This window comes from Hetaerina americana, unplaced genomic scaffold (genome assembly GCF_022747635.1).
Source record: "Hetaerina americana unplaced genomic scaffold, ioHetAmer1.1.p SCAF_3, whole genome shotgun sequence".
Classification (NCBI taxonomy): Eukaryota; Metazoa; Arthropoda; class Insecta; order Odonata; family Calopterygidae; genus Hetaerina; species Hetaerina americana.
This window is the reverse complement of record NW_027286874.1, coordinates 74,250,205-74,266,452: the sequence shown is the minus strand read 5'-3', so window position 1 is coordinate 74,266,452 and position 16,248 is coordinate 74,250,205. Positions and strand designations below refer to the sequence as shown.

The 16,248-nt window shown below is 41.2% G+C and overlaps 1 protein-coding gene across 1 annotated transcript in view; it reads right to left on the bottom strand.

Annotated features, from left to right (window-relative positions):
- Window positions 1-5,001, bottom strand: part of LOC139690437 (uncharacterized) — a 185,351-nt gene extending 180,350 nt beyond the window's left edge. The window contains exon 1 of the mRNA XM_071587888.1: window positions 4,784-5,001. Coding sequence (XP_071443989.1) covers window positions 4,784-5,001 — 218 coding nt within the window. The remainder of the gene's footprint in view (window positions 1-4,783) is intronic.
- Window positions 5,002-16,248: the final 11,247 nt, after the last annotated feature.

The window sequence follows — 16,248 nt, the reverse complement described above, 5'->3', positions numbered from 1 at the left end:
ATATATATATATATATATATATATATTTGTGTGGTTGCCTTTTCTGTGTGAACAAATTAACAATGCAAGACATGTACACAATCTCCTGATCCATGAAAACAGATTTGAATAATCCCCAATTTCTAATAAATTTCCAATTAAAATGATATATGATGATTTAGAAATCCCGGTTTTCAATCTCTCGACGTTAATAGGCAACCTTACGGTTTGTTTTAATCCCAGTATCCACAATTGGGAAATGGGAATCAAATGACGCGTGAAAAGATGAGCAAAATCTAGAATGGTCGCGGAAAATTCAACCGCCGGGGCATTGATCGCTTTAACTAATCGCATTAAGGGCTTTCCAGGCTAAACCAAAAAAAATGGTCAAGACATGATTTCATTCAAACTCCCACACATTGGAAGATTAGCCACAATTTTTAGCGTCAGACAGGTGACATTATCCTTTGGTAATCAATTTTTTTAATATAATTACTGACAAAATTTTAAAAAATGTAATCGATCCTGAAATATCAGGACAAAGGAATTTAAGGGCTAACAGCGCTACGTCTCTTAAGACAGTATAGAGTACTCAAAATACCTTATTTTACGTATTTTGCAATAAGCATCGAAAATTTAAAACTGATCTTTTTCTAATAATTTATGACGGAATGCCATTTTCGTATACATACGTGGAAACACAAAATAATGGGCTTTCCCGCATATTATTTTTCTAAAATACATTAAGAATGAACACACACAACCTTAAACATCTCTCTTTGAGAAAGAACCAAACCCCGGGTATTTGGTTACGCCGATAAAATCCACCCGTCAAGCATGTGGAACAAATGAAGAGATAAGAACGCAAATAATCCTAACTGCCAGTGGCTTTCCATAAAAATTACCTTCGGAAACGTGGATAGGCCTATTTTCACTTAAATTACCTGTGGTATCTTATAACTCAAATAAGCGGAAAGTCTCCAGCATACAAATGGGCCCCAAAATATCGAATTCAACTCATTAACCAAGTTTTCCAATATGAAAATTATTGATTTGTAATTCAACTAAAACAACATACATTTCCGTCATGAGGCGCCCTCCGTTTATTTCTTTGAAAACTCGATTCCCTGGCCATATTATGGTTTTAATTCTTATCTTTTACATGTCTTCTTAATTTCTTTGTCGAATTTCAACGTAACTAAGTGCGATCCTTGTTTGTTTTGACATCAAACATCTTCATCAACCTTCCCTCTGATCGAGTTTTTTTCGCCTTTCTTCCGCGTACTCTTTCGTAGAATTAATTAATTTCCAGGGCGTCTTCTTCTCATTTAATTCCTCCTTTTGTCACTGTGTCGGAATTGATTCTCATCATTCGTCTCCAATAGTGCTCCATGTTTAGATCCAAAGTGATCTTCTCCGGTCCACCTCCCAATTTAGGCAACGATTATATCATTGCAGTTCTCGGTTCACCCTTTCCCACCCCCCTCCAAACCCACACCCCACCAGAGGAGCGAGGCTTCTACTGCACGCACTTGGCCTCCACGCAAATCCCAGGAAATTTTTCGGCCGAGAAAACGCGAGTACAGGACATGGGTAAATAATTGTATTCCCCAACGGACTCACCACCACTATCACCACCTTCGATTGTATCGGGACAAAGGGGAGACGGTGGGAAGGAGAGGGATGGGGTTGGTCCTCCGCGGAGGTGTACCCCACCGAGACGGAGGCGTGGACAAAAGCTCAGAGTCGAAGCCGAGTAATTACGAAACCTCCCACGATATCCATCATCCGACATCGTCCTTCCTTTCTGCCATACCCTCTCAGTGAGTGAGTTGTCCACGATCCCTCTGTTTGCACGTCCCCCCCCCCCCCTCCGGTCTCCCACCCCAGGGATCATTCGTTCTTCCCCACCGCGACAGCGAGTCCAACCTCCGATCCCATATCCCGCGGGTTTTGGGGAGAGGGGGGGAGATAGTCTCATCCCTTTCCTTTCCCATTCCGTCCGACCAATTCTCTGCTCTACCCTCCTCCCACACTACGTGTGGACGTAGCGGAAAGTTTGGCTTCCCGCCCTGGGCGGTCGAGGATGATGGGGAACGGTGGGTGGTTAGGGTCCCCGCAGACCGAGGGCGTGGTGATGTTTGGGAATCCCGATTCGATTTACCCGCAATCGATTCCTTTTCAAAGGGTAACCGGATTTTTTTCCGGATCGAGACCACTAATAACTGCGCTTCCTCCATCCCCCAATTCCCTTTTCCCGGCTTCTCCCGGACTTTTTGTTTTCAGTTTTTTTTATTTTCCCGACTCATTTTCTCGTCTCGATTTAATCCTATCCTAGTTAATTGAATTGGCGATTAAACCCAACCCATTTCTCATCGGGATTTGGTTAGATCAACCGGAATCTGTATTGCCAGAAGTTTGAAAATTTGAATGAAATTAAAAAAAAAATAAATTATAATATTCGCGATTCTCTCGTTAAGGCAATATAAATCGTATCGGTGATCGTTCGAATACGGCTTGAATGAACCAATTCCCGGGTGGTTGGGAGAGCAGGCATGGTATTGAAACAAGGTCGGTATTGGCATAAGTAGAGGAGGAAGGGCTCTAAAATATTAAGCCAGCTTCCCCCCATTCAATGCAAGTCCTGATGAGTAGACTAAAATAAAAAGGGGACAAAGTCTTCTAGCTGATGGACATCAGAAGTAAAAACAAAGAAAGAGACTAAAGGTATCCTGGTATTGTTTGGAAGTGTGTTATTCAAGTTACTACTTACTCAAACCAGTGTGCAACAAACCGGTCGACCGATCGCAACTGCGAGGTTGAAACAGCTGCGGCCTCTATCCCCCTTATATTTCATTATCCTATTTCTCCTAATTTCTCGTAAAATACGCAGCTCCGTAAATAGCGTTGTCTAAGGTTGTTGAAATACTAGGCTTGTCGTAACGCTAGCACTCCGTAGCTGCAATAGTTCCAACATATGCCGTAATAACCTACAGTACACATTTTCTGAATCTACTTTAACCGACGTAATTTCATTGAAAGACGACTTTAATTGAGATTTAATAGATATTGCCTACAGTGACTGCACTTGTTAAGTGTATATTTGGCATTACGCTTCTATTCTGAACAGTTAAATTTTGACGATAGTTCTGAACGACCAATTTGCATCAAAGTCGTTAAATTTTTAATGCCGGATTTAAAAATGGTATCTTAGCAAAATCGTTATATTTTGATTGGAGGAATTAAACAAAGCTGGACACTGAAATAATTTTAACAACATTAAATAGTGATGTTGATGTTAATAAAAATTTTAAATAACATATTTGCGCTTTTTATATTCATGAATGATCACCAAGAGGCTGAGACCAATGGATTCATCACATTTTTAACAGTTACCCAAACTTGAATACCAACAGTTTACCACTGTCTCTCAGCTTAAGGCAAATAACTCACAAGGGGTAAACATTGAATATTTTAATGGGTAATTAGGAAGTGATGCTGTCTTTGGTATCTCATGATTGATGCAAAAAAATTACTATTGCCTGTAAAAAATTTAAATTAATTAGGGAAAGTCAAATCAAAAATAATTTTGTTTCGTCTTTTTTATTTTATTTGTGGGTCCCAATTTGAATAATCCTTTTCCCGTATTCCTTTGGCAATTCATGTAGAGGGGTCATCGTATCTCTTTGGGGCATTGAATTGGGACATGATCCGAAATATTTTAGACAAAGAGTGGTTTAGAAGTGTACATTTTCAGATAAGGGATTTCAGTGGCAAACGGATGAATGAATACGTGTGCCGATGGTATCCTGATTTCGACGTAAAGCTGTTCTTGCGTATTTGTATATACACACATGTATATATATATATATATATATATATACATATATATATATATATGTATATATATATATATATATATGTGTGTGTACAAATACACACAGCTTTACGTCGAAATCAGGATACCATCGGAAAACGTATTCATTCCATCCTCGAAGGCCTCGGAGAAGGCCGAAAGCTCAAACAATCTACGATGTGAGTGTCCTCTATGTGTTCCTTGTTACCTGTTTTATTTTACGTTCTATTGTGCCGTTTTATATATATACACACACACACACACACACACACACACACACACATATATATATATATATATATATATATATATATATATATATATATATATATATATATATATATATATATATATATCTTTATATATATATATATATTTATATATATATATAAATACACACACACAAATATATATATATATATATATATATATATATGTTTTCTTCAACGCAACACGGAAGTGTTGAACAATAAATTGGACAGCAATAAACATTACTTCTGTATCTTCCGATGAAGACGGAGCAGAATTCTGTCGAAATGATCAAGAAATAACGTAAGAGTGATCTGTTTATGTGTTTGTATATTGTTTGTTGCTGTTCAATTTATTATATATATATATATATATATATATATATATATATATATATATATATATATATATATATATTCCTCGGTTTCTCTTTGAGACCGAGGAAGGAAAAAAACACGAGTGCGATTATTTCGAGAGTACACCTTTTTACATCAAATTGGTTCCCTCGGATCGATTCATTAATCCCTCGAGATCCCCTGCCTCTGGGTTTTGGCGGAGAGGAAGTGGATGGACAAAGAGGGGGTGTGTGCGTGCGTGTGTGCGTGTTATAGGAGATGAGGACGAGGGGCTTTTGGAGTGTTTCGGAGGAGCGAGAAAGAGAGATAGAGAGGAAGGGGGAGGGCTTGTGGTGGAACGTACCCCGCCGTCTGTCGAGGTGGCGAAACGGGGGTGGTTGGAGTGGAGGATCGGAGGCGAGGCCCAGAGACATGCACGGCTAAATTGCGAGTTCCGACTGGCAAAAGGGTTTTCTCGGGGGGTGAGGTCGGTTTGCCGGCGGGGGTGGGGGCGGCGGCGGGATCCGAGACGGGCGGAAGGTCGACTCCTTTTGGGGATTTGGCACGGGCAAGGGGATGCATTTTGGAGAGAGCGGACCGTACTCAAACCGCGTCCCGGCCGCCGCTGGATCGGTTTCTCGTCTCGCCTCCTCTCCCCGTTACCTCTTGCGGCGGTGGCGCATTCGTGGGATTTGCTGCTGCCTTTGGACCTAATAAGATATTCATTTGGGGAGTCCATTAGGGTAATTGGCATATTTTTAACGCGCAAGTCTCGCCTCTAGCTATGTATCTCCCCAAGGGGATCTCCTCCCGAGGGACAAGCAAAGGGCCCCCGATCCGCTCGGCGTTAAGTACTGTAAAGATTTTTTTTCTCTTTTTGAGTTATGATTAGGGAAAACTGTCTTCCCTCCTAATTATCATTGACCAATTTTTTTTCAATATGTAATCTACGTGACGTTGAAAGATTTCCATGCGTATCATGGTAATTATGGTCAGTTTCGTTAATGGTCCGCACCAAACTCGGCGGCTACAAGCGATTCATCTATTTAAAGACCATCATATGCCCTTGGATTTTTTCTTTCCATTACTGTAGAGATATATTTTCGCATTTGAAAATAATACAGCTCGGTGTTATACTCGTATTATGCAAAGAAGTTTACGTTTGAAATCAACTAAACCGGATAAAGTATTTTTAAATATTTTTTTATTTTTTGACCAAGACGTTTATAACTATACAACTAGTAAATACTGTCGCTCTCCCATTATTTGTTGTTCTAGTTCTTGAGAGGCGTTCAGGGTGACCTTAGATCCTGGTGAATTGTTTCTATGACCTACGTTTCAACCAATTTTTTTTTTCAAGTTACATGGCTAGGATATTCATCGTATTTGCTCGGGGGAAGTTTTTCCTGGGTTTCAATGTAACGATTTCGGAGTGTAAAAATCATTTGCCTTGACCGAGTTAAATGCGTATTAGTGGCTGACCCCGTTCAAAAAGCTACGGTTACGGCATCTCCGGCCGTTTCTTGGAATTTTCCTGTGTATTTTATTATGTCTCTAATCAAGAACAATGAATTTTTATCCTTACCTTTCCGTGCCTAAAGTATTGCATATTTATCATTTTATACTCTCGTCCCATTCATAACCCTTATCACAAGATAATGACTTCACTAATTTATTTACAATGAAATTTGTCAAATCTACGCATGATGACCTTCTAATGTGTTTCGCCTAAGATAAATGATTATCAATGTTTTATTTCTGGCAACGGAAACTTTGAAATTAAACTAGGTCACAGCATGTGACTAGAAATTCACGAGAATTTCATTATTTCGTTCGCTTCACTTTACTAGGATATTTTGCTCTGCCAATGGTCGCATAGGGATTAATCATGAATGTTTTTTTTGGCACTGCGCGGACGCGTTGAGCCACTGCGTATTTAGTAATACAGATTACCACTGCCGGAATATTAGTAATGATTGAGTTCAGCGGCACATTTGGTGGAATCTGTTCCACGAGGGAGGAGTGAATCGACTTGGCTCACCAATACCAATATCTCATCTCTATACATGCCGCAGCACTGACCCATAACGGTCGATAATAAGGCCATTTGCCGTCCAAACAATAAATCAGCGGGGAAGTTGTACATTACGTCCGATAAGCACCAGATTCCCGTTGGTGAACACAGTAAACCTTTCTACCTGGCCGTAGTGCCACGAGATGGCTCTACTTGTAATGATCTCACGTAATTAGGGAGAGCGATGACTGTGGTATTGTTCTGTGCAAGATTAAAGAATTAACCTCAATCAAGTACTCTGCCAGCTTATTCTACTCATTTCTGCGTTGGAATGATTGAAAATTATCGAGATCCCAACTTAATTTGATTAATTATTCAGCTGGATTGAATCTAGTTTCAAATTCGCGTCACCTGAAAATTTTAATATATTTCCGTTCTGTTCATCTCACTTCACGTAGGAAATACTAATTTCGCGTCTAATATTCAATTCTTGAACCTTTAAAATTTAAATTTATACAATTAAATATATGAACGTTCATTTTGGATGAATGAATTTGCGAAAAATGAAGTCGGAGGTCTGCGAAAGAAAGTTTTTCGAATTATTTCATTTTATGCTGTTTCAAGTGAAAATGAGATAATTATTAGGTCCTCTTTACAACGGTAGTTTTCCCATTTTAAGTCATTAAAAAATATTACTGAAACTTCATGATTCATTTTTGATGAATGGATTGAGAACGATGGACCAATCCCCTTTCTAATCGAAAGAGGTTAAAATTGAAATATATTATTCGTGAATTAAGCATGGTGTGAAAGGTACCAATTTGGTTTATTACATCTTTGGGGTTATGTGATTAAGAGAAAATATTTTTTGTAAGATTTCATTTTTTGCATACGTGGGATTGCTATAATCAACCAATTACTTTTGAATTAAATTTGAATGAACGTTTTTTGATAGTTTGTAGATGCAACGTTTGCTTTTAAAAAGCAATAAATTTAAAAAATACGTGACTTATTGTCGCTGTCTGTCAGGGAACCAACGAAATACAACTAGCGCATAATAAAGACAACACTGAGATTAAATTCATTCTGAATTAATTTAACCGTGGGTTGACATTTCAAAATCAAAAAACGGACCTGAATGAGAAATCAAGAAGCAATGGAATAATGAAGTTTGTGTTAAAATAATAACTCTTCAGAAAGTTGGTAAAGAACGCAATAACATATGCATATGACGAGTAGGTATTACTTTAAAAGTTATGAGGAGCCGAAGAGAAGAAATAGTACACCATAGTAGGTTTTATATTCGTGCAGAAACGTTATTATAGTCCACATTAATGTTGCATAGCCTTCCGGTATAGTCCAAACCAACATTTAAAAGTTAGTCTGATTTTGATAAATAATCATTCCATTTACGGGATGAACTAACCTGTAGAGATATCTCGTTTCGATATGGAGATTTTAATCGGATATGACCCCGTTGGATTGAGAGTTAAAAGCGCCTCAATCAGCCCCTCTCTAAATACTGGGGGGTTGATGTACAAGCATGATGATTGGACCATACACAGGCACACCGTGAAGACCTACCAATCAGCTGATTGCGTAGTTTATCTATTTGTTTCGAGGTTTTTCCTCTTATATCCACTGCTATTACTACTAGACTACTAGACTTATACCCCAACTATTTTGTTGGTCGCTGCTGTCTTTACATTTACATTTTTTGGTTACTAACTACCTATGTCGTCGAGGTACCTAGAAATTAAAAGGCAACTGTTGTTACTATTACCTAAGTCGTGAATGCAACTAAAATTTTAATGGTAACTATTTGGCTGTTGCCTGTAGATCTCCTGCGATGAAATTTGGGGGTTTTACACTATCCCAAGTCGTTGCATTTCTGATCGAAGGCTAATGAATTGCATCGCCGAAGTGTGTGAATATTGGATTGATAACTTGTTTATTTATTCATTACGGGAGTTTGTCCCGGTGATTTCGTAGACATTCGTCAAACCTGTCTTTGGGTAAAGTATACACACTTGCCTGTGCACCGATTACAGTGTCCCTCCTTCCAGACCCTCTATTCTCTTACAAACTCTGTTATTAGGTCTGCCCATTCCGGTGACTCATATAAATTAATAGGTCGGATTGCTCCTTCATAAATTACCGTTTTCGCATTTGAAGGTACCGCTCTGTTCTTCTGTATTACTGAGAGTCTAGGTCTACATAGTTCCTGCCACCTTGCATATTATAGACAAAATGGGTCTGCTAAAGGATAATCTTTGATACAGAATAACTCTAAAATATGTTCTGTGGGTTTTCTACTCTGTAGGTTGTACGTAGGTTTATATGGAAAGTTTAGTTGAGGTTCCTGTGATAGCCTTGGCTGGGTACCTTGTTACATAAATCTCTTACATCTTGGATTGATTTTGCCATGCCATCTAATAATATTCTTCTGGAATCTTTGAACATTTATCTCAAACTTGTCACCCACTATGCTATTCGAGCTGGTGGCCAGGTCGTCTAAATATATGGTGACCTTGGTATTCCAGTCTCAACTCTGTGTGGGGAGGAAGTCCGCCACAAATGTATGAAATAGTATTGGCGCTAAAATCCAGCCCTGTGGTACCCCTGTTCTCACGATTTTATTATCACAATTGCGTCTGCATTTTCACTGGCTGTTATTTCACTAAGGTAGTTTTTAGTTCATTCAATAGTCCGATTCGGGACTTCCGATTCCTTCATCTTACATATAAACCCTTATTGATATGGGCTATCGAGCACTTTTGCGGCATCTATGATAAATAGGCTCGTATGCGCTTGCAGTCAGTGGTCCCTTTTAATCCAATACCCCAAGTCTGCAAAGGGCCTCACACAATCGCGCCGCGTCAATAGGTCGGACGGCATGTGTTATTTATGGAGTGATGCGCGAGGAAAACACACTTCCGGGGGGAGTAATCAAAATGTGTGACGAGCGTTGTGAACATGGCGGGCGGACACGCGGATCCACTCTCGAAACTCAGCGCGAAAATTAGGATCCATCTCCCCCCCCCACTTCCCGGTCCACTCCCACTACTTCCGCCATAATGGACGAATCGAAGGGAGAGGGAGATGCATTTTTGGGTGGCGGGGGGAGGATAAGGAGGTTAGTGGGGAGAGGGGGGGATCGAGAGGAGGGTATTTTGTGGGGGTGGGAGGGGAAATTATTTTCGGGATCGTGGTGGCATGCGTCGAGTTGCCCCGGCATCCGAGGGCATCCCCCTCAGGGGTCGGAATTCGGGGCTCCGGCGTGCTTCAAAGGGGATCCTTCCACACACATTCAACCCTCCCCCTCGTTTCTCCGGGGGAAGGAGGGTGGTGGAGAGAGGGGAAGAAGCAGAAAGTAGGAGGATGAGGACTAAAGAAAGGGACGAAAAGGAGGGGAGGTTTCGGAGAGTGGGCGTATGGTGGGGAAAGGAAGGGTGAAGCGAGGCGAACGCATATCGAGTGGAAACCCGTGGGTGGAAGGGAGGTGCGGGGATCAAATGGCAAAAGTGAAGGTACCGAGAGGCACCCGAGAGCGCATTGGAAAACAGTAAGGGTTCCGAGGAGGAATCCACTTCTCCCTTCCTTTTTATTTGCTCGCCCCTCTCCCCCTAACCCCGTTTCTCTCCCTCTCTCTCTCCCTCATCCTCTTCCTCCTCACCAAGCACGTCCGCTCATTTCTCTTCCCTCTTTCTTCACTCTCTTCCTTCCTCCCCTTTCCTACCTTCGTTCCACTCCTCAAATCCTTCCTTTCTTCAAGTCCAATCTCACTTCGCACCCTCGTCCATTCTTCCCTTTGCCTCCGTGCACGCCCGTCTTCTTCTTCGTCCTTCCCAATGCTCCCCTTCCCCTGCCCACTCCACTATCTCACCGAATCCCGCTCTGATTGCATCACGCAATCAAGGGGAAAAATATTTTGTGTTCGTGTCCAATTAAAGCGTTCCCGACACCTTCCTCTGACGTATATGAGGGAAAAATTAGTTTTCACAGTTTTGATTTGATTCGAAAAATCGACCATTGTTCGTTTAGTCTAGGGTGAGTAGTGGCCTTACGTAAGATTGGGATAGAAAATTTGCAGATGGCGCTGAATTCCTAAGTCAAATTTCTTTTGTGATTCGCTTAAATTACAAATTCCAATACACCGAACGTTTGTTTTATAGCAAGCCCTTCTTATTGCGAGACAAAGGTTTTGGAGTTCCAAGCCCCGCGAAGGCAAAGACTAAAATAGCTCCCGAATATTTCGAACAAGATCGCTTAGTCCCCTCTTTGATTCTCGCAAAGAGTTGAATATCATAACCTAAGGTGAACCTTTCATGCTCTTTCTCTAAGAAGAATTAGCTCACATTAAATGGGCGATTAAATTAATTTTCTCAATTTACTTTTTTTTTAATTTTTCCATGCTCTGCTGAAAGTAAATTTGTAGTTAAACTATGAATAACACGAAGGGTTTTTCTGTAACATCCGTAAAACTAATTTGAGGCCATGTTAGCCTCAGTGTACACTGTTAATTTTATCGCATTCTTCCGTTTAGCACCAAATAAAATTTCTCTCTCTTTCTTTTCTCCTCCCCTTTTCCCACCTTAAACACCCTCCCTTTATTTTCCGGAGGCGTTTCACCCCACCGTACCGTTTCCTTTCACTCATCCCCAACTTACCTACCAACCCTTCGCAACTTTGGTTTATATATTTATATATACATATATATATACATATATCTATATATATAATTATAGCAGATTTATAAATATGTATATAATTATATATATATATATATATATATATATATATATATATATATATATAGGGTCTAACGTCACTTTGTGAATAACTGTAGTATACGTGATAATTTAATAAACGGCCATAAATTATCACTCTATTTTCAAAATTAACCAATCATGGTCTCAATCATTTGTGGCATCATCGAGTGATAACGATATCAGTTATTTCACACCATGATCGATTAATTTTGAAAATACCTCGTGAAAATGTAAAGCTTTTATTATCATTGATATATTTTAGAAATTTTTCTTTTAACTACCACCTATTGTTTGCATTTCATTTAAAGAATCTATTTTACCCCTACATCAGAATAAATTTGTTTCAGTCCAACGAGCCTTCCCTCAATCTTAACGTTGCCAATGTGCTCCTGACTTAATGTTTAAATCCTCATTTTTCTTTCGACCAATGTAGTTTAGGACCATATGCAGTGCCCCGCACTGGCTAGATAGGAAGGAGGGATGGAATGGATTAGACACAATTTGAGACACAATGGATTTGATGGAAGCATAATGGATGGGAGGGGATCCCAAAAGTGAGGAGGTGGAACAATGCGGAGACCGAAGAGAGAGGGATGAGGAGCCATTAGGGCGGATGAGAATCAGCATTGAATGGGGAAAGATGGGGAATGCTGCAGTCAACCAATTTTCGAATTGAAAAAAAAAATATTCAATGATATTGGTGAAATTTTGAGCTTTTAGGGCCGTTTAATCATCGTCTGCGAAACTCTCTAAATAGCCGCCAAATGCGTATTCGTCGGGAAAATCATGAGAGATGTTTATTCCTCGAAGGCTCAGTAAGCCCACACATCCCTGCCGTAGTTTCCTCGGTTAGAATGGGCGTGTAACCGAAGAATAACGCGTAACTACGCTTGGTCACATGTGATTCATCGGGAATACATGGATTATTTCCCAGATAAAACCCTGCGAGGCGGATAAACCGGTCTTAAACAATTGAATAATGTCAGAATTACGATTTGCTCAACTTTTTCTCCCTCGCAATGGGATATTTGAACGTGTTTGCTCTTACCAAAAGAGTTGAATTCTCTCCCTCTCTGGTTTTTTCGGGTGGGGTGGGGAAACCATTAAAAATTTTCTCAATGCCGTAATCCTTGTTATATTTTGCCTAGAGAAGATCTATCTAAAAATTGGATTCATTCTTGGGAACACTAACTACGGGCTTGGTGCCATCTATATTTTTTTCGCAATCCGTCGTTTATGCCGTTAAAGGACTCAGATTCCGTGTTCCTTTCATAAGATCCACTACTGCTGCGACCATCATGACTTTTGTACTTTTACTTTATGGTACTAGAAGTTGTAAAAGAAAGTGCGCTTAATCGTTATTGTTAGCGATCTTAAAAAAATGATGCATTTAATCGAAATCCACATATCCTCGCCATCAAAAACTGTTGGCCGGAAGGGGACCCCAAGAGACGGACTTTTTTTTTACAATTATGGGCTCTTAGAACAAGCGTTCCACCCCCTCGTAAAAAATACTTCTGGACTTTACTCCTGCTATGCTGCACACCGTACACCGCCACATCCCACCCCCTCCGCCTCCCTCTCCTTTTATGACTTCTTTATTTCATCCTCCCTCTCATGACTTCTGCTCTTTTCCCATCGGTCCTCCCATCCGCGCTCGTCTTCCTCCACAACCCCCCAAAAACCCCGCCCATTCTCTTTCCTCCCATCATCGCATCCCAACCCCCAAGATCCTTTCGCAGTCAACCCCACCCCCCCTTACGCTCTTGTTTTCTTCCCAAATCATCCCCTTCCCGCCTGCTCATCTTCCAGCTTTCCTTCCTGCGTTCATCTTACAAACTGAACGTAATCCGAGACCTGTCTCGGCTTCTTCAGGAAACTGCGGATCTTCACGTCTTCACGCCGTTTTCTCCCCTCCGTGAAATTTATCCCATCTCAAACATAGTCTCTTTCGACGTTTTATTTAATATCCAGACCGTGAGGCCAATCGGCGAGTATCGGATGAGCAGGTGGCCTCAATTTCGCTCTCCCATAAGGGTTGGGAGATGTGTTTTATTTTTCCTCCATATTCTTCCCTCCCCCCCATAACCCCAGTTCTCCGTCAGATCCCGTTCCCTAATCCCCCCTCCCCGCCCTCCTCCCATCAGTGCTGCCACTCTTGCACTTCCACTTACTCATCCCGTCTATCATCTCGCGCACACAACCTAACCCTTCAGACTCCTCCTCACTGTAGAAAAGCTTCGTGGAGTCGTCAACGTACGTTTTCCTTGTGGTTTCATCCTCAAGTTCTTTCCTAGGATTTTGTTTTCAGAGGTATATTAGGAGATGCATAGATGATATTTTGGCGATGCCCGAAATACGGTGGGAGGAACTACACCTTGATGAACTTATCAGTGGAAAACGCTTTAAGAGTAGTAGTAGTTTTTAGTGGAGGCGACCGACAGCTAAGGTCATTTGCGCCATAGGGGATGGACAGGAAAGGATGAAGGGTGGAGAGAAACCCGGCGTCGGCATTAGCCTACTTTTTACGAAGCCAGTACGTTAGCCCCCGCACCATCTCGATCCCCTACGCTTTAAGATCCATGTATCACAAAATATTATATTACATTATAATACATATATTTGGCGTGTTCCGCGTTGATGAAAAAAAATAGATTCGTGTTCCCAAAGTCCTTCCCTTTCGGAGTAGGCAAATTCAAAATATCCTGAATTATTTTTAAACCGGTTATTTCGGGAAATTCATACCCTTAAATTAATTTATATCACGATACCCCATCCTAACATATGTTTTCAACCACTGTCACGTTCGAATCCTTCCTCTTTAATTATATCCTGTTCCTAGCATTTCTGTCAGTCTTATTTTGAGAGCGTATTTCACCACACCCACCCATGACTTTCTCGGTCAACCCCTTCCTCTAGTAGCATTTACTCTTTCCCCATATATCTTTTCAGGGCCGTTAAGCATGATCAAACCTGCGAATCACATGTATTTCCTGTTTTTTATAATCGGTGGATTAAATCTTTATTTTTTTAAATTATTCCTCATATTATTTTCACCATAAATCACTCATTGCGTACCAAATGCGCAAAACTTTTAGTTAACTTTTACATGTATTCCAGATACCCGAGTTTATTTTTTGCAGTAATGTTGGGGGATAGCGTGCCATTTTTCTCAGTCCTAAACATGTACATGATTTCATAAGTTCCACTAGAGCCAAGGACTAAAGGAAATTACGCATCGGGCTATGTCATTTAGGGTTACGTTAAATTACATTTTTATTCAACAACCATTAGTGAACCAGCTAGCCACTTTGGACAACAAACTCGCATACATTTAAATATCATAACAGCAATAGTCAAGGTTCAACTAGATAATTTTTCAATAAATATACTGAATATAGTTGCCCGCTAAACTGAGTGCTTACACAAATTTGAAGCAACCTGAGAGGCTTGCGTTTACGTGCCTTTTTTCAATTGGTTGAGAATCAAAAGTTTAACCTCGGGTGAAAAAGTAATTGGCCGGGAGGCGGAAAATGGACTGAAAAATTTTAACCAGATCTTCCGGCAGTCGTTATGGTGAATTTACAGGTGAGGAGACCGCCACAAAGTCATCGGATCCAGCTACAGATACGGCGCGGATTGGGAGAACGCCTTCCCTCTCCACGCAAACCCCGCGCCAAACCCTACCTCGCCCCCCACTTCCAGCCTCGTTTCTTCCCTTTCAGCCCGCATTCCCTCCTCGCAAAACCCTTTCGCCGAGACCCTTTCTTCCGCGGGAGAAGGAAGAGCCCTTGAATGGAGAAATGGATTCGGGTGCCGACGAAGGGGCAAGGATATTCTCGTGTGTGCACATAATGGCATTCGGAAGAGGGGTGCGGAAACCGATGGGTGAGAGAAGAAGGAGACGGCTCGGTCGTCTGAAGAGGGCGATCTCCTACCAGGGTGCGAGGTTCGGACGGGGGAGAGGGGCCGAACCCACACACCCCCGGGGCACATGCGCATATGAATGCGCATGTGTACGCGTGAGGGAATCCTTTAAAGACCGTGAGAGACCCGCGAAAGGGGACGGAGATGAGGAGAGAGGGGGAGGGGGGGTGTGAGTGTGTGACGCGCGATTCGAGCGTACGCCTTTGTCTGCGTAACGCGTTTGTGGGCGCGGGAGGTGCGAGTGGCACTAAGATGCCTTAAGCCATTGATTTCCCATTCCGAGGCAAGAGAGAGAGAGAGGGAGAGGGAAGGGGGAGGGAGAGATAAATTGGAGGGAGGTTTTGAATGAGAGACGGGAAAGGAGGAGCGCGTGAATATTTGGGTTCGTGCGGGTGGGTGTGTGAGATCTTTTGGAGGAAGCGGACTTGAGTGGCAGTTTCCTATGCGGGAGAGTGGAGACGGAGGAAGTGGGGGGTGCGCGGGTGTATGTGGGTGCTTATGTGTATCCATACATACGTGTGTGTGTTTATACATATATGTTATATATATATATATATATATATATATATATATATATATATATATATATATTTCGATTATGCGATGATGTTAAAGCACTCACGAGAGCAATATAACATTTGGAAGGTATAATAGAACACAAAATTAAAATATGTAACGCGTAAAAGGACACTAACATATTAGTTTTCAATCAAGTTTTCTGAAGATTTTTCAACCCTCTCTGGGGCCTTCTTCAGGTCAGACTGGACGGTTTTGGATGGAGGAAAAGCGAGGTCTGGGGGAGGAGCGAGATATGCTGGGAAGTTAATAGTGATTACGGTTAGGCCCGGGAAGCTAAAAAGATCAGAAAGCTAATGTATACGCGGATTGGCGAGTTCTCACCTCATATACATGAGGCAAGTACAAATTATATAAACAAGATATAAATAAAACAAGAATACTATACGTATATATATATATATATAATATTTATGTAATTTAGATCTACTCAATTCCGCCTTCCCCACTTCTCCTGTGTGTATTTGAAGAGAAGTTCCTCCCTTCTCTTCCTTGAGAAAGGTGGCTTGGGCTACCGAAAATTCGAAAAATAGTGAGTTT